The sequence below is a fragment of the Vulpes lagopus genome, chromosome 8 (genome assembly GCF_018345385.1).
Source record: "Vulpes lagopus strain Blue_001 chromosome 8, ASM1834538v1, whole genome shotgun sequence".
Lineage (NCBI taxonomy): Eukaryota > Metazoa > Chordata > Mammalia > Carnivora > Canidae > Vulpes > Vulpes lagopus.
The window spans coordinates 73,472,306-73,495,899 of record NC_054831.1 but is presented as its reverse complement, the minus strand read 5'-3'; the positions used below and the strand labels follow the sequence as shown (position 1 = coordinate 73,495,899).

At 37.5% G+C, this 23,594-nt stretch overlaps 1 protein-coding gene and 1 non-coding gene across 2 annotated transcripts in view; both read left to right on the top strand.

The window, feature by feature from the left end:
* The window catches only part of CDC123 (cell division cycle 123), a 60,868-nt gene that overhangs the window by 11,233 nt on the left and 26,041 nt on the right, over positions 1–23,594 (top strand). Inside the window, exons 3-6 of the mRNA XM_041767274.1 lie at positions 5,786–5,843; positions 6,312–6,344; positions 12,306–12,401; positions 14,437–14,543. Coding sequence (XP_041623208.1) covers positions 5,786–5,843; positions 6,312–6,344; positions 12,306–12,401; positions 14,437–14,543 — 294 coding nt within the window. The remainder of the gene's footprint in view (positions 1–5,785; positions 5,844–6,311; positions 6,345–12,305; positions 12,402–14,436; positions 14,544–23,594) is intronic.
* TRNAK-CUU lies at positions 1,595–1,667 on the top strand. The gene has a single exon. It is a non-coding gene; the product is annotated as a tRNA-Lys (tRNA).

Here is a 23,594-nt window from a genome sequence, read left to right as displayed (position 1 = left end):
GGAGGTTTTATTGACAGAGAAATGGGAAATGGCCAAAGGGGTCCACCATAGCTCTTGATTCTTCATGCCTAATCTCCCATTACCTTTACATAGAGGACATTTTTTCACTCCGGGCTTTCAGTTCTGGAAGGTGTGTTCTTTACATTTATAACTCAGTACAGAGTCTGGGCTCACTAAGTATTTGTTGGATGAGTGACCATGATTACCATGATTACTTTACTCTTTTCCATGGCGGCCTAAATGAAGTCAAATGAATAGTACAGACCAAGGGATGATTACTGGGTTTATTTTGTTTGCCAGCTCAGATCTACTGGTAATGGTTTTCTGGAGTGATGTGTTGAGAAGGGTTCTGAGGCTATATCTGGGGTTCAATGAGAAGGAATGCTTGATTCAATTATTAATGCCTACAGTGGGTAGGGGAAAGGAGGCTGGTGGCATGCATTTCTGGTATAGAGTGATTCATTTTATTGCACATTATTGGGTGTGTCCCACCCTCCTGAGATGGGTACGGAGCATGCTACAGAAATAAGATGGGTAGGATATCCTACCTGGGGAGTCCCTGTTTAGTAGCTAAATTAAAGATGTAAGTAAATAGAAGCCTGTTTTTTTAGGGGGGAATAAAAACATCCAGTATTCTTCTAAGAATGTTTTTAAGTATAAATAATCACTGGGATGATTGTGGAAGTTTTTATGATAGAGGTGATACTGGATCTGGGCTCACAAGTTGGATCTGACTCAGGTGGTCTGACTCACTGCTTCCAGGAACTAATCTTTACTTACCCCTTTCTGATCCCAAGTTTGTTCTTTCCTGATCTGTCTCCCTCAGCGCAGAATAATGATAGATGCCAATCATAAAACACAAAATCATAAAACGACTCTTAGGTGTGATCATGGTTTGAATCTTCACAACTCTGTAGAGTAGCTGTTACTATGCTGGTTTTACAGATAGGATAATGGTGGAGGGTCTCAGCTTACAGTAGAACTGACACACTCAAGCTGTGTCTGCCTCCAAAGCCAGTGCTCTTTAAGGTTCCCCATGGCTCTTATGTTCCAGCTCTGTGCTAGATGTGATATTGGAAATATGGAATATTTTATAAATATTAGCATCATACTTGAGCCAATTCAGTCCTCAGTAATTTGAGATATACCTTAGAAAGCAAGTCTAATAAATTGGAAGTTTATATTCTCCATCATCTTCTACAGTGACCAGGTTTTGTAACATAACGTCACAGTGGGCACTGCAATAAATTCCTCTGAAGAACTATATGGATATACTGGTTATAAATATGATTTTTAAAATTTATCATTTAAAAAGTGATACTTTAGAGTGGTAAAGTACATTTTCAAGTTCATTCACTGTCTTTTGTGTTGTAAGATTAAGTAAGTCTTATTAAAGATAATAATGTACTTAAAAATATGTGGTATTTAAAGAGAGATGCAAGAGAAAGAACGATTAGCTCCTTGGGCAGGGATTCACAAGTGACAGTGTGTTAGTATTATCACTGTACTACAATGTCTGGTTCTTAGCTTCATGGATCTGGGAACTCAATTCTTTAGGATTACAAAGAGTTGATAAAAATTTAGGAATTGGGGTGCCTGGCTGGCTCAGTCGGTAGAGCATGTGACTCTTAATCTCAGGGTTGTGAGTTCAAGCCCCATGTTGGGCGTAGAGCTTACTTTTAAAAAAGAAAATTTAGGGAACTGATTGATATACTTTAACCAGTATTACAACCAATTGATTGAATGATTGATGAGCCAGTGTGTCAATTTCTTGGTTTATAAGGGAGGATATGCCTTTCTAGTGATTGCTTCTATAACACTTAAGATATGATACACCCTCAACAAATTTGAATGGAACCACTGTCAGTAGCTTTGTATTTCATAACAATATACTTACACTGATTATTTCCTAATATTATCTCCTCCTTAGATATTATTTCTTGAATTTGTGTTATGGTATTTGAAGATTTCATTTTCTTGCACTTTCTCTATCTTCATTACAGTTTTTGGTTAAATCAGTAGCCAGTGGTCACAATATTACTACATTATTGGCTGATTACCACTGTGGCTGATTACCCTTTCTTTACTAATAACCATGTTCTTTAAATTTGCTTTATTTTTCATGTGTCTGTCCTAATACTTAGTAACCGTTTCAATAGACAGGTCATAAGCCTGTTAACTATTTCTCTAAATACTCATGGGCACTTCCAAATTTTCCATTTTCCATTTTCCTTTCCTGAAGATTTCACTTTAGCAATCCCTCTTCTTCCTATTCCAATCCAGTAGCTCTTCAGGTCTGGTATACAGTTGTCACCTGGAACTTTACTATTTTGTGTTGGATTTTCTGTACTTTGGATACCATATTTTTGGGTCTCTTGATTTACTTGTTTTATTGAATCTCATGTTCTACAATGCAGAGGAGGAAAAACTTTTGAGTGTTTTTATACCTGAAAAAATTTTTTATCTATAGATTTTTGGCAGGGGGATGAGGGTGGATTGGTTTAGTATGGATTCTAGGCAGAAAATTTCCCTTGTGATTTTGAAGGTATGGTCTACTGTCTTCTAGAATGCTATGAAATCCCTTATCATTTTGGTTTGTGTTCCTTTATTGTGACCTGGTTTTCTTTATGATTGTTTTTTAGAATTCTTTTCCTTTATATATATTCCTTTATATTTTATAATAGTTCCTCTGTATTGACCAAACATACAGACTTAGAACAATAAACATTTTGTCAGTGATTGCTCAGCTGAGTCTTGAGAGACAATTCTTGGTTCTCTCAGTTACTACGTATCTTGCAAGCAGAGGTACTGATAGTTTTTGTTCTTGATTATCTTTTCAAGGATGTTTATATAGCAAACAACCTTGGAAGGTAGAGATAATGGCTCCTTCCCTAGCAGAGAGCAGGTTTATTTACTGTCTAGTACAGGTAAAGACAGCCTCTCTGCCTTTAGGTCAGAGACTGAGCAGGTTTAGTAAAGATGAGGTTTCTTAAATTCAGGGTTCCTCAGTTGTGATGCAAACCTGGCTACTCCTTGACCTCCCATGGGCCAGAGGGGACTGATGGACAGATGCATCTCATACTTCATGCTGTGTTGTGAGTCTGAGTCCTTTGTTTCTGACCTAAGAGTCATATGTCTTCTGCCAGAGTGTGGACACTCTGGCCAGCTAGCCTGTTAGCTTGCAAGTGGGGTAAACTCTCAGAGCCTCTATACTTCTTGACACTGGATGAGTCTTCTGTTTGTCTTGCTAAGGTCATGTTGCTATAGTCATTTGGTGGTTCTGTTGAACACCTGGATGCTTTTAAGGTGGCCTCATGTCTGGCAGTTGATGCTGGGCCTCTCTTTCTTTGTGGTCTCTCATCTCAGAAGACGACTCTTAGCTTCTTTACATAGTGTTGGCAGCATTCCAAACCTGAGAGTGGAGGCTGTAAAGGCTTCTGATACCTAAAATTACATGGTGTCACTTCTACATTTTGTTGGTCACGATGAGTCTTGAAGCCAGTTTAAATTAAAGGAATGGGGATATAAATGCCATTTTTTGATAGGAAGAGTGGCAAAGGTTCCTCACAGAGGAGATGGGAAGAATTATTGTGGCCACCTTTGCACATCGCCTAAGCACCCTTTCATCCCAACCATTCACTGTGCTGTGTACTTGGTGAGCCCTTCCATTCTAGAGACATATTTTTCAGTTTGGGAACATTTAAAAATACTCTATCTTTGATAATTTTCTCATTTTCTGGTTTCTCTTTCTTGAACTTCCATTCTTTCGATGCTGGATCTTGCTGGATTCTCTGAATTTTATCATTCCCTCTCTGTTGTCTATCTCTTTGTCTTCTTAGTTCTTTCTGGGAAATTTCCTTCATTTTGCCATTCATTCTATTGAATTTTTAACTAGCAACTATCATGTTTTCATTTCTTCAAGTTCAATCCTATCCTCTGTTCTTTTCTTTCTTAATTAAAAAAAAATTTTTTTTTTTTTTTTTCCGGAATAGGTTTCATGCCCAGCATGGAGCTCAAGGTGGGGCTTGAACTCACAACCCTGAGATCAAGACCTAAGCTGATATCAGAAGTTGGATGCTTAACTGACTAGGCTACCCAGGTGCCCCTTCTCTGTTCCTTTCTTATAGCTTCCTGTTCTTCACTCATGGATGCAGTATCTTCTTTTATCTTTTTCTCTTTTATCCTCTTTATCTTTTATCTTTATATTAATGATTTTAAAAAATATTTTTAATCTGGTCCCTTTATTGTCTGTTTCCTATATATACTTTTCTTCTTTTAAAAAACATTTTTTTTTTCATCCTAGAGCCTTTGTTTAGTTTTCTAATGATTCTCGGCCTTTCTTCATATTTAAGAGTGAGGACACACACACTTGTACTCACACTCACTCTGTACCCAGTGGGACTCACTTACTAAGAGTGCCCACAATCAGCAGGTATTGATGAAAGTTTTCCAGATGACAGTTATCTGTAGGTTTGTCCTCAGGAGGTTTCAGTTTCTACAGAGAAGAATCTTGTAGTCTGTGTGTGTTCCGGGAGCAGGATGGGAGAAAGGGACCAGAGGCTTCACTGTTAGTGTGATTTTCACATGGCTTCTCATCATACTCTACCATTTCACCCTAATATTCCTCTGGGACGTTACAGACCTGAGTCCTTTGGTTCATGGAAGGATTAGTTGTTAGGGTGTGCAGGGTGAGGAAGGCTGCTTGTGTCTTACTGCCTCTTCTGTGGACTTCACACAAGTCACCTGTTGGTAGCCCAGAGCTTTGGTCTCATCATCTAGTGGAGTTGTAGGTTCTACCTGTTGCTCACTGGGTTATCCTTCTTATTGGCTTTCTGTTTTCCAAACTTCTGTTGCTGTCTCTTTTCTGCGGTTGTCTCCTTTGGGGGGGTGGAGATTTTTCCCACTATTTTAATGGAGCTTCAAGAGGGAACATAGGGATAGATAAATGCCCATGGTCAATCAGTAGCCTCCCTTTCCCTTCTTGTAGTTTCTTGGTACAGATCCTATGCTGGTTCTTTTTTTTTTTTTTTTCCTATGCTGGTTCTTATTCTGATTATTATTGCTTTCATTGATGTGGTGAGTTCTTCATAGCCCAGTTATTTGTGGTTTTAGTGTTAATGAGAGGGAATACTCTGTGTTTTCACCTTTGCTTCCTCCCTAGGCAATGAAGATTGGCTGCTAGCTGGTCCTTTTCTACACGTGCTTTCTTTCCTCACTGGCTTCTTCAAAGATAGCATATCTGAGTCTTTCTTTCCCTCTCTCCCCACACCTTTCTGTTGTGCCTGTCCAAATCCAGGGACATTCTTAACACCAGCTCACACACTCTGTTTTCACTACATACGCAAAAGATTCTTGATTTTGCCTTTTTGGGGTTTTCCAGCTCTTCAGTAGAACAGCTCTTTGGGTGATTCCTTTTGGCCTCTTCATCTCACTTGATCTTCCTTGTCTGTGGCAGCATTTCTCATGTATTGGGATTCAGAGCTGTAGATGACTGACTGCTCATGCCTTCAGAGCTGGAGTTTGAGTTTTTCCTTTCCTTGGTTCTAGTGATTTTCTGAGAAAAGGGCAGAAAGTGCTTCTTTTGCCATCTCTTACTGGAAGTGTACTAATTAATTTTATATCAGCTTTATATTAGTTTCTGTCTCAAGAAATGAACTTTTCCTAACATCCTCCAATTCGGAGGCCTTTTTTTTTTTAAATTTGTAGTCAGTACACTTGAAATTATGACTACATACATGGTATTAAAGTGTTTTCCTTGCTTAATTTTTGTTTTATGTTCTTCTAGGGAAGATCCACCAACACATTCTCAACCAAACAGTGATAATGAAGCAGAAGAAATACAGGTTGGTTAAAAAACAAAACAAAACAAAAGAAACCTTTAATAAACTGTTGTAATTTAAGTGATCTCTGAAATGATTCTGATATTTACATCTCTGCATACATTTGGTAAAGTGAGAAATTACAGGGGATCCCTGGGTGACGCAGCGGTTTAGCGCCTGCCTTTGGCCCAGGGCGCGATCCTGGAGACCCGGGATCGAATCCCACGTCGGGCTCCTGGTGTATGAAGCCTGCTTCTCCCTCTGCCTGTGTCTCTGCCTCTCTCTCTCACTGTGTGCCTATCATAAATAAAAAAAATTAAAAAAAATTATTTAAAAAAGTGAGAAATTACACAAAAATCTCACTTTGACGTGTAGTTTGTGTTCAGAAAGTGATGTCTCATACTTATGTATCATTTTTAGACGGAGCATTGCTTTTTGGAAGCCCAGTGCACTATCCACATTTAATACTTTGTTTCTGTCCTCTTTGTGCAGTGGTCGGATGACGAGAACACGGCTACACTTACGGTAAGAGCAAAGCCACACAAGTGTAGGGACAGCTTTGCACTGTGACACAGGGTGCTTCAGTGTTTCAATAATACGTCTCTAAATTCCCTTTTACTGACTACTTCATATGTAGTATGAACATTGAGAAAACATTGTATGACAAAAACAGGAAACTGTTGGCTTTGATTTATTACTTAGAAAAATAACTTGAATCATTGTTTATAGGCAAACATGGCCTGCCATTCTTTTCTCTTTGATTTCAAAGAAATATTTTAAGTGCATAGTCGGTGCTTCGACTTGTTTCTGTTGAACCCTGAAAGAAGCAGTCATGCCTAATATTAAACTTGGGGACTCCCAGATCTGTGGAAGCTAGATTGAGGTGAAATCTATATTCACTTACTCAGATATATTTACATGGTATAAAAATTAATTTTCAAGTAAGAGTAGAAAACTGTATGGCTTTAACCAGTATCTTCTATAAAGATGTAGAAGTTGATTGAATATATTATAGTCTTCTGAGATAAGAATGCTGTTGTCCTATTCAATTTGAAATCTATTTTTAATAAAAATATTTTTAAAAGAATGAAGTAAAACATATTTCTAAAAATATAGATAAATTAAACTTCTCATACCTTGAGACAAAAGAGAGAGGTTTTTATAAAATTTCCTGCAAATATATATAAAGGCACAAGGGACACTAGTTTTAGGGAAGTTTATATTCTATATATTAATTCTAAATAAGAAGATACTTCTGTTTATTTTAATGGAAGAGACCTGTAATTCACAGTACAAGAGAAGTGGAAAGGCCTAAACCAGCCTATTTCCTTAGGTATAAAAAGCATGCCAACATACACAGAAAGGGAAAGTTTCCATGGTCTATTTTACTCTAGGTAACATGCAAGTTAGTCACTCTCTTGTTTCTGAAAATCCTGTTCTGTTAAACATGCATGTTAGTTATCTCATATATTTAGGATATTATAGTGGGTTCTGAACAAAGATGAATTTGGTTTGATCCCGGCCATTAGGGAGTTTGTAAACCAGCAGGGAAAGATGCCTCAGTTTGGGAGTAGATGACAAAGTGCTGTCCCAACAGAGAGAACGGTTAGAACTGAGATCATCTAGAAATGGGCAAAAGGGAAGACATGATATTTGACTTGGACCCTAAAAGTGGTGAGGATTATCAATGCCAACTCATGCTTTTTAATAGATGGCTAGATAGGGAAATTAATAATTTTTGTATGTGTATCTACCAAACTCTATTCACTAAGGACTGGAAGCAGTGATACAGTGACATCATGGTAGCCATGAGCATATCTAGTGCCCTGATCTTGGTTTCTAGATATCTTCTCCACTAAAAGGAATTGAAGCTCCTTGAAGAAAGTCAAGACTGGGGTAAGAAAGTGAAGAGGAACCTGTGACAGCTTGTGTCAGAAAGTAAGAATGAGGCAAACATGAGAGAAAGGGTACAGAGGCCAGCTTGAATGGGTTCCGAACCACTGACCAAATAGCTGAGTGTCAAAACAGGTATATTACTGGAATATAACCATTTGCTAAGATCTGTGGTCTGTGATACTGACAAATAAATGGTTATATTTAAAAAAAATGGGAGCAGAAGCCCTTTATAGTAGAACAGGCACCAGCTCACAAACATAGAAGGAATTACAGAATTGGAAATCACTATTTTGCAACCATCACAGTAATAACTGATGGAATAGATGTTAAAGCTAGAGTGTAGATATTTGATGAGAACGAAGATTCTTGGATATTCTCAAAATCTTTCCACCAAAATTACTTACTAATTATGAAGAGGAATTAGTAACTTTAGAATGGAAAGACCTGGTAGCTGAATGATCAGAGGTAACCTTGTCAGTGATGGGACAGACGTAAATTGTGTACCTTCTGATATAGTTCACTCAGAAGGACACATCACCTGCCAAACATGCATAACCTAAGTCTAATCAGGAGTAAACATCAAAAAAAAAATCCAAAAAAAAAAAAAAAAAGGAGTAAACATCCAGCAAATACAACTTTTTGGAAACTCTATAGAATAACTGCCAGTACTTTTCACAAATGCCAAGGTCATGAAAGATGAAGGATAACAGAAAGAAGGACTGCTACAGATTAAAGATTAAGCAGACAAGACAGCTAAATGCAAAATGGTGTGATTCTAGACTGGATCCTCAGAAAGAAATGTTTTTCTTTTACCATAAAAGACATGATGGGGAAAATGGGCAATTTTGAGTGAGTTTTGTAGATGAGAAAATGGTATTCTATCAGCATTAGCTCCCTGATTTTGATAATTTGCTAAGTTCTATTAAAGAATGTTACTGCTTTTTTAGGAAACATACTGAAGTATTTGGGGTGACTTCTACTTATTTTAAGAATGGATGAAAAACAGTTTGTTTTATATGTGCATATGTATAAACAAATGCACACATCTGCAAAGATCTGTAAGAGAGAGAGGTTTGGGGTCGGGGAGGATAAAATAAACATGGTAAACGCCTGGCTGGAGCATATGGAAATTCTTGTTACTCTTCTTTTAATGCTCTGAAAGTCTGAAATTATTTCAAAATAAAAAGTTACTAAAGTAACTAAAGTGACTTGGGTTTTGCTGGGTGGAACTAGATGTTGTTGAGCAGGGGAACATTAATGCAGAACACTTGTAGAGGAATGTGGGCCAAGACCCAAGGAGGGAAATAGAAAGGTATTGGTGAATGGTAATAGTCCATTAATCTGAGATACAAAAACACTGAATTAAAAATGGGAAAACTCAATTGAGGTAGGTGAATCTCAGAAATGAGAGCAGCTCGCTAAAGGTATGCATATCAATGGTAGGAGTTATGTTAAATTTTTTAAATGCTATAATTTATGGACAGGCATGCATATCATTGAGTATAACTCATGACTAGAAGAATACACCCAAATCTGTAGTGCTGGTTGCCTAGGGGCAGGGGAAATGTTAGGATTAGGGAGGGGAGAGGAGAGGTAAGAATCTCCGTTTGTATTATAGCCTTGATCCCTTAAGAAATTTAAAGGTCTGGGTTAAGTGTACCAAATTGTTGAATGTATGGATCCAGGAGCACGGATATATATTTTTTTTGTATATTTTAAACATTTCATGATTTCAAAAAGAAAAGAAGAAATACATTTCTGAATGGTATGGTAGGTGTAGTTGGAAAGACAGGAGAGCTTGGATCACAGAAAGTCCCCAGATACGATAAAAAAAAATATATATATATATGGATTTTATCAATCACAACAGGAACCTTTTCCTGGAAAACTGAAGTGTTGCATGTTTAAAATCAACTTGTTAAGCTATGAGCTTAAAAGAATCCTATTAAATCTGAAGAAAGGTAATTTTCAAAATAAAAAGGTAGAATTATGACTCCCATATTGATATAAAACTCTTTAACACATCTTGAAGGTTTTATTAACTCATGAGGGATCTAGGCAGATGTTTTAACCGGTTCCAAAGAGAATCCAAAGGACAGACACATTTATAGATTAGAAATAATGAAATGAATATGTAAATGAGGCAGAATTGGTTTTGCCTCCCTCAAGGGTAGGGGAGAAGATAGCTGGCTCCCTATTAGGCAGGATAGAATTTTTATGTCCATATAAATATTTTTCATTATTATCACTTAGAATTTGCCAAGTTCTAAAGCAGCTGGTAGACCTAGCTAGAATCAGATAATCCAGAGGGTGTGCTGTAGGTAGATAATACATAGTCTCCTACTGAATCACACATTTTTCTCCACAATATGTAAACTTTTTATAATTTAAGTTTGAGGATTCTTATAGCATGATTTCCTAACATTGAATAACTTGAGGATTGTTACCTCTCGAAATATAATACATAAATATAAATCAAGGTGAAGTTTTATGGGTTAGGAAAATAAAGTTGTTTTTTCATTGAAGATCGAATCCCTTCATATTGTAAAATATGTACCTACACCATTGTAACTACAATGTATTTAAACACTGCTATTTCCAGACAAGTTTTAATATAAACGGAACTCAAAAATAGGACCATGGTGAAGTTCAAATGTTCTTTCCTTTTTGGTTGATTTTTAATGCAGTTTACATAAGCAAGTAACCAAAACGTCCTAATTGTCATTTCAACCAGGAAATAAAGAGAAATAGTGTGAAGAAACAGTCTATTCATAACTACACTCTGTACTAAATTGTAACTACACCGTTCATTGAAAATATTGCTAATATTGATTTTAGATAAGTGTTTTAATGGATAGAACCCTAGGCAGGCCACATCAGCAACTTTAGCAGATCATAAGGAATTTATTGGCTTAACATAGATCATAACTCCTTCTCATGGGGAGGGGCAAATAGTAAATAAAGGACTCAGGCTGTTAATCATTTTGAAAGCCTCTCTGGCTGCTGTTTGATTTCCTGTGTCGAAGCTGAAGATGTCCTTTGGAAGATGGACATGATGGCAGATACTAAGGATGCTGCCAACCTGTCTAGAGATCACAGAAAAGAAGGGGGTCCAGCCTGCCCTGATCTCTTCCTTCTTTACTCACTAGGCTACTGCTAAAAGCTGGTTTCTAGTTTGGGGATAGGTCACCTTTTTTTTTTTTTTTTAAACTGACATTTTTTTGGTCTCTTTCTCAGACTCTTTTTTAAAGATTTTATTTATTTATTTGAGAGAGAACACCAAGCGGGTGGAGAGGCAGAGGGAGGCTCCCCACGAACAGGGAGCCCAATGCAGGACTCGATCCCAGGAACAAAGGGTCATGGCCTGAGCTGAAGGCAGACACCTAGGCACCTCTGTTTCCCAGACTCCGAGCACAGTTTTCTCTTTGTCATGACTGAATTAGACTGTAGGGGATCAACAGAAGCCATTTGATTTATTTTTGCAAGGTGTACTTTAGCTTATTCTAGACCTAGTCTTAACTTTTTTGACCCCATGGAAGAACTTGTCATTACTGGACCTTTTCAGAATTTACAGTTGCCCAGTAGGGGGCGGCAAATATAAAGGGATAACATGACTGTAGCGCCCTGGTAGTATTTTTCTATTCTGTCCCCTGCCGCTCCACTTCTGGTCTCTCAGTCCTCTTTTCTCTGTTAATTTCATGTGCTTCTTAGCTAGTGACATAAGGCTCACAGAAGAGTGTTTCTTCACACTATTTCTCTTTATTTCCTGGTTGAAATGACACTTAGGACGTTTTGGTTACTTGCTTATGTAAACTGCATTAAAAATCAACCAAAAAGGAAAGAACATTTGAACTTCACCATGGTCCTATTTTTGAGTTTTGTTTATATTAAAACTTGTCTGGAAATAGCAGTGTTTAAATACAGTTAAGCACATCATTTATTTCTCATTCTCATGAAGGCTTTTGGGGTTACGTCCAAAAGTCTTTTCCTCTAGATGGAAAGCCTTCTGTCCCTTTAAATATGAGGTGTTCTTTCGGGGCATTGGAGTATGTGTACAGGTGACATTCCATCTGTCTCTTCACTTAATAACTGTACATGTTAAGAGAATCATCCAGTCCTTTCTCACATCTCCAGATGCCTCATGATATCTGTCTTTTTAGCTTTTTGGTTTTTTTTTCTTTTTTTTAAGATTTTATTTATTCATGAGAGAGAGAGAGAGAGAGAGGCAGAGACACAGGCAGAGGGAGAAGCAGGCTCCATGCAGGGAGCCCGACGTGGGACTTGATCCTGGGTCTCCAGGATCACGCCCTGGGCCCAAGACCTTGCTAAACTGCTGAGCCACCCGGGCTGCCCCCAGCTTTGTGGGTTTTGATTGTTTTGTAAAGTATCATTTGGGCACTATTTTTTTTTTCCTTTCTGGTAAATATTTGATCATTGATTTTATTTAGCTCAGTTCAGAAATTCTGATAGTAATTTGTATCTAACTTATTTTTAACGTTTAATTGTTTATCCTTGAGATTTTGATCTTGTTTTCTATATATATTGTGATGTTATCAACCTGCCCAAATGATTTCTTTTTTCTCTCTGTAGGCACCAGAATTTCCTGAGTTCACCACGAAAGTCCAAGAAGCTATCAATTCCCTGGGGGGCAGTGTATTTCCTAAGCTTAACTGGAGCGCCCCAAGGGTAGGAACACATCAGTAAATCTCTCACTGTTTGAATATTCTTTGTTTTGCTACTCATTTCATTTATATCCTCACAGAGGGTCTAATTTTATTCCTAATTCTAGGGAAAATACTGTGGAATTTATTTTTATTTCCCCCCTCCTACTTTCCTGATTTTGCATTTTCCCGGGTCTATAAAATACCATATATTTTGTCAGAAGACAGTTGCAACCTCTTGTGTTGCTGATCATGCTAGAATCTGAGGAAGGCCATTCTCTGCCCTTTCAAAACTTTCCTGTTCAGTGTAACAGAGAAATTTTTCTCTGTTGAAAAATAATGAAAATTTAAATGTCATAGGACCTAGAAATAGAGCCATTTGGGAAATCAACTGACGTTTTCTTAAATTGTGTTTTATTATTAAAAGTTTTTTTTTTTTTTTTTTTTACGTCAAAGTCTATAGAAAAATTCACTCTTTTTTTTCTAATCCAATAGAAAACAACTATGGCAGCAAAGCTCATTTAAGGAATCAAAGATTTATTTGCAATTTCAAAAATTAGCCCATGTGCCTTTCTTTTCTTATTCTAAAATGAATGACAAATTGTACCTAACCTACCCTTTATTTTTACTGATTACAATTAGTTACACGTGTACATAATTTAAATTTTTAAAAGATCTGGACGCTTGCTCCCCATACCAGCAAGTCCAGACATTTGCTTTGCTTCACCATTTCTCACTCCTCAGAGACAACTGCATTCCCTATTTCAGTGCATTCTTTTATTATTTTACTTTACTACTTTATTCATTAGCTATAGATATTCATTATTGCTGCCCACTCAGGAATGACAACGTTCCTCACTCTCCTCTCCCATTCCCGCTGCTTTATGTTCTACTCTCCTCATTGGAGTACTATCGTGTCTTGATTAGGTCAGGATGCAGTGTTTCTGATATTATGGTAATGCAGACACTGTGTGCACATCTGATAGATACTGTACAGGGTGACTTCGTGTTCCTGTTCAACCTTCTGTTTTCCCCGGAATTCATGGTTTTCTCTGTATATACTTTTGTTTCAGTGAAGGTAAATCTCTGGTCATCGTGCCATTCTCAGCCAGAAGTTCATTGTCTTTTTCATTGGGAGAAATTATAAAAAAGCTATTATTAAAAAGTTATTGAAACTCATTTTTAGTTTGTATGTGAGCCGTAATTTGAATCATTCGTTATTGCTGAACAGGGCTGAGGCTTTCCACTTAAGATGGGTCGATTATTTGTGATTTGAACTTATTCACTTGTTCATTCGTATTTTATTTTTTGTGTGCCTACCTGTGCCACTGCTTTCTTTCACCTGTAGATAATTAGTTTTTTGCAATCATTAGTTTTCTCAAAATTAGATTATTGCCAAAAAATTAGATTATTGCCCTGTGTCTGATATATGGGCGAAGTATGTTTAGTAAATGACTTATTCTATCATTTTTAGGCATTTTTTGCTAAGCTTTGTGCCTAACATGCCTGCTGTGCTTACCTTTTCTTGATTCGTATGTATGAGATATCCACCATTTAAAACTGTGAAGGTGCAGAGTATCTCCTCTCCTATCTCAGATTTGATAGGAATGGGTCTAAACTGCTCCAGCCCTTACACTTGAGGTGTTCCCACTGTCATTGCCCAGAAGCAAGAAGAGAGAAATGATCTCCTTTTTTCTTAGCTGGTCAGGCTCGCTCTTTACACCTTGATCTTTTAGCTGAAGTGTCAGCACTTCTGATACTCCTTCACCCCTCTTTCATCATCAGTAAAACAAACACAGGAAAGTGCTTGGCCTAAGCAGGAAGGTGAGGACCTTAACAGCTCAATGTTTGGAACCCAGCATACAACACGCAGTGGCCCTGCTCTTGGTCATTCAGAAGTGTAGTTTGACATTGGACAGTATAGCTAAAAGGTCCTCCCTGAACTTTTCCTTTAAATGTGATGTGCATTATCAACTTTGTGTAGGCCTGAGCCTCATTCATAGATAGCAACTGACTTGGAGTATATACTAAGTAGCATATGCTTTATTATTATTATTTAGGATGCATACTGGATAGCAATGAACAGTTCTTTGAAATGTAAAACCCTCAGCGACATCTTTCTGTTGTTCAAGAGTTCTGATTTCATCACTCGTGACTTCACTCAGCCGTAAGTATATGCCTCTTGATCTCCCATCAGTAGCTTTTGTACTTAGGAGAGTTTTGCTGAAGGCAAAATCCCATTACTTCCAGTACTGTTAAAAACAGCAGTTCCTGGGTACCTGGGTGGCTTAGTCGGTGAAGCATCTGCCTTTGGCTCAAGTCATGATCTCAGGGTCCTGGGATCGGGTTCCCTGTCAGGCTCTTTGCTCAGTGAGGAGTCTGCTTCTCCCTCTCCCGCTGCCCCTCCCCCTGCTGGTGCTCTCTGTCTCTCTCTCAAATAAATAAATCTTAAAAAAAAAAAGTTCCATATAACAAAATCTATTAAAGCCAACCTTTCTTTTCCTTTGATAGTCATTGCTCTACGGTGAATATTTATAAATATCAAGGGCTTTCTTTGTATCTGCCCATTAAATTATTTGGTAATTTTTTTCTCATTATAAAATCAACATAGGCTTATCATAGAAAAATAAAATTAAGGATTCGAGCTAAACAAGAACAGAAAATGTAGAAGCACCCACGATCTTGCCAAAGTTGGTTTTATGCCAGAATTCTTTCTGTGTGTATGTATAATATAGATATACCTGTCTATAACCATATTCTTTTTTTTCTAACCATATTCTGATCTTTTAAGAGAAAAATGGGATCATTTAGTTCATATTGCTTAGTAGCCTGCAGTATATAGCCAACATCTTTATGTGTCATTAAATACTTGCATGCATCATTTTTTAAAATTACCTTAATGGTGTTCCACTGGATAGTTCCAACATGATTTGTTTGATCAGCCTTCTGTTTTTGTATAGTCCCGCAGTGAATATCCCTAAGCTAAATTTTTGTACATGTTCCTAATTTTTTTCTAGAATAAATTTCTAGAAGGGGAATTGCTATTTTCCTTTCTATGCCAGTTTCTCTTTGGCTAAAGAACTTGACTCTGTGCTGTCTTTGTCGTAGGCAGGAAACATACCTGCACTGTTGACCTGCTGCTGAGCTCTTTGTACTCTCTTGTTCTGTCATTGAACAGATATTCTTCCAGATTTCTCATCCTACCCATTGTAAACAAACCAGTACTGAATTTAATACTTAAACTGACCTCTAACAGAATAAAGCATATCACAAAACCCAGCAACCAAGCAGGTGAATGGGGTACAAACGCTGTGTACACATGCCACTTCTTTCCCACTCGTCCATATAGTCTGCCCTGCCCATTCACCCCATTTCAGCCTCAAATTTTTTCTTGAGAAGGAACCTGGCACCAAACCATAAACTCACTGCATGTCAGCTGTGCGCTTTGTCTTTTTGCCTCTGAGTGCAGCTGGGGTGCTAATTTCAGTATGATGGTGATGAAGGGAATAAAGTTCAGTGATCAGAAAGGAGGCTGGTTGTATCGTAAGTTTATTATAGAAGGAGTTTACCTGTACTGCTCTTTTCTAGTTCATTTACTGAGAAAAGCTTTATATGGTTTCATTATTTCATTGTCCACCCTTTATGGTCACATTGGCACAGATGTTACTAGGTGTTTAGTGGCCCTTGCCAGTAGCCCTGGCATTTCCATTCTCAGAGAGGCCCTCTGGCTTGAGGAAGTCGTAGCTATCATCTTTGTCCATTATAAAGCTTTTAGACATCTCGCACTTTTAAGTAAAGAGTCCTTAAAATACATTACATTAAAAATGCTCTGTACCTGTTCCTTCATCAGGTAGGGGTTCTATTGTATGTTTCATAATAGTTGCAGTGAGGGTATGAGGACATCTTTTCCTTTCCAAAGATAATGGTAAGTTGCTTTTAATTCTCTATGGCTGATGGTTTTTTAAATCACCTTTGTGGCTTGGTGAATCACAGCTGCTCCTTAACCTGCCTCCCCCTCTTTGTCATGAGTGAATGTAACGAGACTCCAGTAGAAAGTAAAAATACCAGTCAGTTGTTTGGCTTTCTGTGCTCTTTGACCTTTTAATGGAAGGGAAGGTAAGTTGGCAAGTGAATTTGAGGCCTTGGATTAAGAGTGTTTACCCACAGAATACCATCCTTCTCCTAGTCTAAATAATTGGGAGTTGGCAGGAACAAACTGCAAGCACCAAGCTTGCAGCCTTTCAGCTGGGTGGCTCTAATTAGTTACCCTCTTCTGGAGTATTTGTCAGTAGGAGGCTGCATAGCAGTAAGTCTTGTCACCATAAAAATCTGTATTGCTAGAATCTTTAGCAGAAGATGAACTTTTGTCACATAGGCTGTTCAGAACTCCCTAAAAAATTCAGAGTGTAATTCTTTAAATTAGACAGGATTGTGTCAGTGACTTAATCTCTTTTCTTCTGTCAGCTAGAAAAAATTGAGGCCTAATCTATTTAGTCATTTGTTCCCACAAGCTAGTTAGTATTAGTAGAACCAAAACCAGAATATAATTTCAGTAACACCATTTTAAATGGTTTCTGTATTTCCACTTAGTAAATTCTTCCTTTAAAAATGCTTCAAGGGATCCCTGGGTGGCGCAGCGGTTTGGCGCCTGACTTTGGCCCATGGCGCGATCCTGGAGACCCAGGATCGAATCCCACATCAGGCTCCCGGTGCATGGAGCCTGCTTCCCCCTCTGCCTGTGTCTCTGCCTCTCTCTCTCTCTCTCTCTCTCTGTGACTATCATAAATAAATAAAAATTAATAAAAAAAAAATTTAAAAAAAAAAATAAAAAAAAATAAAAAAAAATAAAAATAAAAATAAAAATGCTTCAAATTAAAATACAACAGAATATTATAATAAATTTAATTTTATAAGAATTTATTGTATAATAAAAATATAAATAAACCTATAAATATAAATGTAGGCTCTAATAAGATATTATGGAGTATTATATAATTATCTTGATATGTATAAGATTATATAATATTATGAAAGTGACATTATGTTGTTTATACTATTTTGGGGCTTGTCTCAAAAAAAGAAAGATATTCCAGTCAGGATTGCAAGCTAACAGAAGGCCAACTAAAAGTAGTTTACACATGCAGAGTTTTTAAAAATATACTATTTAACAAGGACTCTGGAGCATGGGTCTTTCTAGAGTTAATGGAGCCGTACATCAAGGTCTCTGGGGAGCCAGGCTCTTCCCCCCCACTCTCATGCTTGGCATACTGGCATGGTATTTGGGATTATCACCTACTGGTTACAAGATTGGTGCTACAGTTCTGGGCATCACAGGAAGACATGACAGTATCTGAACCAAAAATAGAAGGGGTGGTGTGTTTCCTCTCACTCCTCTCTGTATGTGAGCAAGTAAGGCATTTTGGAAGCTTCCCAAGAAATTTCCTGTCAGGCTCATTGGTCACACAGTGACCCAGCCTAATCCAGCAGTTGGCAAAGGGAACAGAAATGCTGTGACTGGTTTAGACTGGAGCTGTCAGACATTAGCACACATCAAGATCATCTGATGGGTTTGATGAAACACAGATTGCTGGTCCTCTCCCCGAGCTTCTGGTTCAGTAGGCTGGGAGTGGGGCCCAAGAATATAATTTCTAAGAAGTTCCTGGGTTATCCTGATGATGCTCGTATAGGCCCACACCTCGGGTATGGCAGTAGATTAAGCAACACATGCATCCCTGGGATTCTGGAAGGTACTGCAGAACACAAGTGCTTCCTGCTCCAACAGTCACACTTCTGTTAGCAAGGATGAAGGTTGGGACTAGCTGGAGAGAGACAAGCAGTACTGTCTGCCACATTTGTAATCTGATACAAAATATTAAGTACTCTTATTTTTCCTGTTCCTCAACTGGTTATTGTACACAGGAAGCTTTAAAAAGTAGAAGTGTGACAAACTTTACACAACCTGTGTGCACAGTACTCACTGAGCAAACTATTTGCCCAGATATAAACATTTTATGTGGTTAGACTTGTTGAGTCTCAAGGCTGCTTTCAATAATTATTTTATTGATTAAGTGTCACTTCGGTGGGCCATGGCCAGAAAATAATATCCGGTATTCAGTTGGCATTTAGAAGATAGGGCTGAGCGAGTGAAAAAATGAATCCATTAAATGTTTCTCTGAGAGATTTGTCACCCACAAGATAGATTTGACCAAAGCTCAGGAGATTTCACTTGGCTTAGTAATTTAACTTAGCTATGCCTGATGGATTGTATGCATTCTTAAGATTATCACAAAACTGGTTATTAATCTTAAAACTCAGCAAGTAGTATGAGGAGTAAAATTTTGCATGTAAGTTGGACCTATAGAACCTGTACTTTGCAATTTTTTTTTTTTTTTTTTTAAGATTTTACTTATTTATTCATGAGAGACACAGAGAGGCAAAGACATGGGGCGAGGGAGATGCAGGCTCCTCTCAAGGAGCTCAATGGAGGGACTCAATCCCGGACTCTGGGATCATGCCCTGAGCCAAAGGCAGGTGCTCAACTGCTGAGTCACCTAGGGGCCCCTACCTTGTGATTTTTAAGGCCTGTTTAATGAGATGACACTTTTTTCTGCTGTAGATTGTTTTAATTTTAAATAGCATATTTTTGAAAAAGAATTCTATGAAAATTCAAATGAACATACCCAATGATCCTTAGTTCAGTATCATTTTACTTTTATCTTTTGTTTTCCACCACCAGTGAAATCTGGAATGGAATCTGTGCACCAATACTCTTAACTTTTCTCTTGTTTTCATGAGCAACAATCTACACCACCAGGACTTTGATGCTTAATGTTCCATGGCTCTGCATTTTTTTTTCCTGCCCATGATTCACACTTTTTCTTGCACTTAGCAAGTGTTTACTGTGAGGTATAATGTAGCCTTCCAACTTTTAAAAAAAGCTTACCAATGAGAATTGTGCCCTAGTAAATATCTAGGGTGGTGTGCCACTTTAAAGCATTAGTGATTGTGTTTACTGCCACTTCAGAAAGCTTTAATGAAGGTGTTTTCTCCCTACTTGTGAGAAAGTACATTGTGACCTCAGCCAATGGACTTAGGTCATACCTAAGTTGCCTAGAGTAAATAAATCCATGTAGACACTATCCTCAAAGTATACTGATAGTGTGATTCTCCTTCCCCCACTCCTGTCATGTGACTGGCCCGCATTAGAGACCCAACTCCTACCACTTGAATAGGTAATATTGCAAATCTGTACCTCCAGTGCCAGAATCTCACCCCTTACCCCCAACACATATGATTCATCTTCAACTCAAATGTTTTCCACTAACGTGGTTCTCTGTTTTCATCTCCATCTATCTCTTTCTTGTACAGTATATTTCCTAATCGTAGCACAGCCCAGCACAGTGCAGGCACACGTATCCTTTCCTGGTCGTCTCCTGTTTTCCTCGTAACAAAGCATGGGACGCGTTCTGTTTCATTTGTCTGTTGGAGTACATCCATCTTTTTCTGAGTCCCCTCGGCTCCACACACCCACATCCTTCTCATTGAATGCATTACATTTGTTCTCTTTTGTTTTTTTTTTGTTTTTTTTTTTTTTCATTTGTTCTCTTTTGATGTGTGAAATATTTGGAACAGCATGATAAAAACTTGTTGAGCACAGCTATGAAGTTCACAGAAAAAAGTATGTCAATCTTAAGACGTGTTTAGGACATAATGAATAGGTCTATTTATGCTGAGACCTCGTGGCTGACAGGAAATGCAATCTTGTTGAAGTTGAGGTAATGATTTGGGCAGTAGCTTGAGTAGAAATGAAAGAAAAAGGATGGCTCTCCTGCCTGCCCATCATCAGGGCTGGTGGAGCACAGTCCTTGCCATTTTGGGCTAGAACCTCCCCCCCTTTCTTTTCTTTTTTAAAATTTGGATCTAGAACTTTATTCTCAAAAATTCCTATTAACTGGCTAGTTTCAAAATATTTTAGAAATACACTGGCATAATTTCATAGTAGCTTTCATCAGAATAGACTTTTGAGTTTTGTTGGTTTTTTTCAAAAATAAAATCTTTATTCTTGTATCTGAGAATTTTTTTTAGTTTGTAATTCTCATTGTAGATAACATAACATTCATCATTTAATAACATTTATGTTTATTTTGGAGTTTTAATGGCTAGCTAGAGGAACTATAGTTAAAATTCAATATAGGAGCCTCCTTTCTATCCAGATTGTAGAGTGACTTTGATTTAATACTACTTTTTTTTTTTTTTTTTTACCTTGTTGAAAATTTCAAGGAAATCTTCTGAGTTATAATAAAATACTTATCTAGGAAAAAAAAATTTAGGAGTGGGATTTATTTATTTAAAAAAAATTTTAAATATTTTATTTATTTATTCATGAAAGAGACAGAGAGAGAGAGAGAGAGAGAGAGGAACAGACACAAGCAGAGGGAGAAGCAAGGCTCCACGCAGGGAGCTCGATGTGGGACTCGATCCCGGGTCTCCAGGATCACACCCAGGGCTGAAGGCAGCGCTAAACCGCTGAGCCACCTGGGCTGCCCAGGAGTGGGATTTAAACACACATACACCCACACAATATGCTCATAAGTGTACATGAAAATGGTAAGTACTAATTATAGCTAGACTGTTCAGGTTGGCAGAGATCTTTGAGTGAGATTCAAAACGTTCTTATTTGTAATTATAAAAGAACTGTATGAAACTGATCATTAATTTTTGGTTTTAGCTAAGTAGCAGGCTAAGATAACTTGAAAAATCTTTTGTTACAACTTATCTAGAGATGCTGGGCAAAAAATAAACTAGAACACAAAAATTCAAAGGCATACCTGAATTCATGAGAAACAAAAGGCAAATTCCAGATGCAAGAAATGTAAAGAGGACAGAAAATCAGAGAGTTAGGTAGATAAGCCTTTTAGGGGTTCTTATCAGAGCTGTTAAGGGACATAACTTAATCCTTATGGAACTGGAGGCCAAGCATTAAGCCAAAATAAAGTGAGGATTTGGAAGAGACTGTTTTGCACCTTCAGTTAAGGATGAACAAGAAAAAAATTCATCCATTGGCACAGAGATAAGGAAGCAGGACTGAAACCTCTTGGGCACTAGGTTTTTCATTTTAAAAAGTTGAAATGTCAGGTCTAGATGTCATAATGAACTTTGGAAAACAGAATTTAAATCACCTCCCTGATTAGAGATATCCCAAACTATTAATGTAAAAGTCAGTCCTTTAGTCGTTTTTACCCTTGAGGCACCTAGGAAATGCAAATATGAAGTGTTCTGGGAAGATGCCACAACCTAGCCCTCCTGTGGGGCCCCCAGCAAGATGAGCCGCACCAAATAGGCTCTCATGCTAGAAATAAGAAAATCTGTGAGAAAACAGTACATTGTGCCTCAAGATGAGACAACAGACAAGAGGAGGAAGTAGAGCTGTATGAATTAAAAATAACAGAAGTCTCAAAGATAACATAAAGGAAGTGTTGTAATTAATTAAACTCATAAAAAGAATTGGGACTCTGAACAAGTTTTAGGTCCATTAATTTAGATATAAGGATCGTAAAAATTCCAGTGTTGTTGGTACCCTAATTATCTTACTCATTTTTGCTTTTTAAACCTACCTCCTCCAGAATGCAAATGAAATCTAAATATTCACACACACTGTTCTTTGCAGTATTTCAGCTGAGCTCTTGAAAATGCTGTTACTGACCTTTACATTCAGGCTTAACTAGCTGGCTCTGCACTTTTCTTTCGTAGGAACCGTACTGGACCATCTGGTTAATCATCTTAATAAGAAAAAGCCTTATACAGTAATCTCACATACCACAGACATTCTCACTTCTACTTTCTGAAACTAACCAAGTTTTTAAAATAACATTAAAATGTTAAACCAATCAACCCTTAAAAAATAATATTATAGATTGGGAGAATGCAAATATGTATTAAAAGGTAAAGCTGTTTTAAAGTAGCAATATGAGGATTAACCAGGGCTGAAATCAGTATTTGTAGGAATATTGAAGCATTAAAAACATTAAACAATGAAGATCTTTGTTTTAGAATTGTGCCTTTTTTGGTTTCCTGTAGTATTTTAAAAATGGTAGGTATAGAACCTTAATCCACCTTGTTCTTTATAGAATAATAATAATAACTATCCTCTGTTACCAGATTTATAAAAACTGTGGCACCCACATGATTAAAATCACATTTCAAAAATGAGAATGAAAAAAATTTGTTATATGGAACTATTAAAAAAGATGATCAATGACTTTTTTAGATGCATCTGGTATTTATGGTGTTTTGTTTTTTAGCTAAAATCTGAGAGCTTTAATAGCAGCTTTTTTTTTTTTTTTCTTTTTGAGAGAGAGCATGTGGGCAGGGCAGGGAGGAACAGAAAGAGAGAGAGAGAAAAGCTGACTCCATACTGAGCTCAGGGCTGGATCTCACAAACCTGAACCGAAATCAAGAGTCGGACACAACCGACTGAGCCTCCAGGCGCCCGACAGCCACTCTTGAATGTCCATCCTTGCAGGTTTAGTGCCCTTCCTACCACTTATTTGATTTCGCACCTTTCAGAGCCTTGATGTCCTGATGTGATAAACATTGATATTAATAGACTTTCTAATAGGATTATTGGTGCCTGTTCATTAATACAAGAGAGAACCCATTGCTTTTCAACAAAGCATGTTGGGTGTACTTTTCTTGGTAATTCAGATTATATCTGCCCATCCATGCCTAATTGTTAGTAGGAATAAAAGTTTTTTTCTGAGAAGCTCAGCCAACCAAATAAATTGGAATTGTTATTGTTTGTAGTACAAATTACAAATGATTACAGAGAATTCCAACCTAATCAAATATTCAGGGGAATTGAAAAGCTTTTCAAACTCACTTTTACTTGTAAGTTGCATAAAAGATCTTTAAAAGTATCTTTTGTTTGCGTGGGGTTTTTTTTTTTAATAAAAATGTCTCTCCCCTGCAAGTTTTGCTCACTCTTTAATTGTTAGTCTTCTCCAAGCTTCTGTCATCTGCCTAAGGTGATTGCTTCTGTTTACTTCCTCGACTTTAGCTCTAGTACCTATGTGATTACCTCCAGATGATTGTCTTCACCTCCTCCCTCTCTTTGAGTTTCCTTATTTCCAGTTGCTTCTTAGACATCTCTGTGCAGTTCTCCTAGGATGTCTCTAACTCTCCACATACAAACATATTTCTCTACTTCACCCCTGTCACT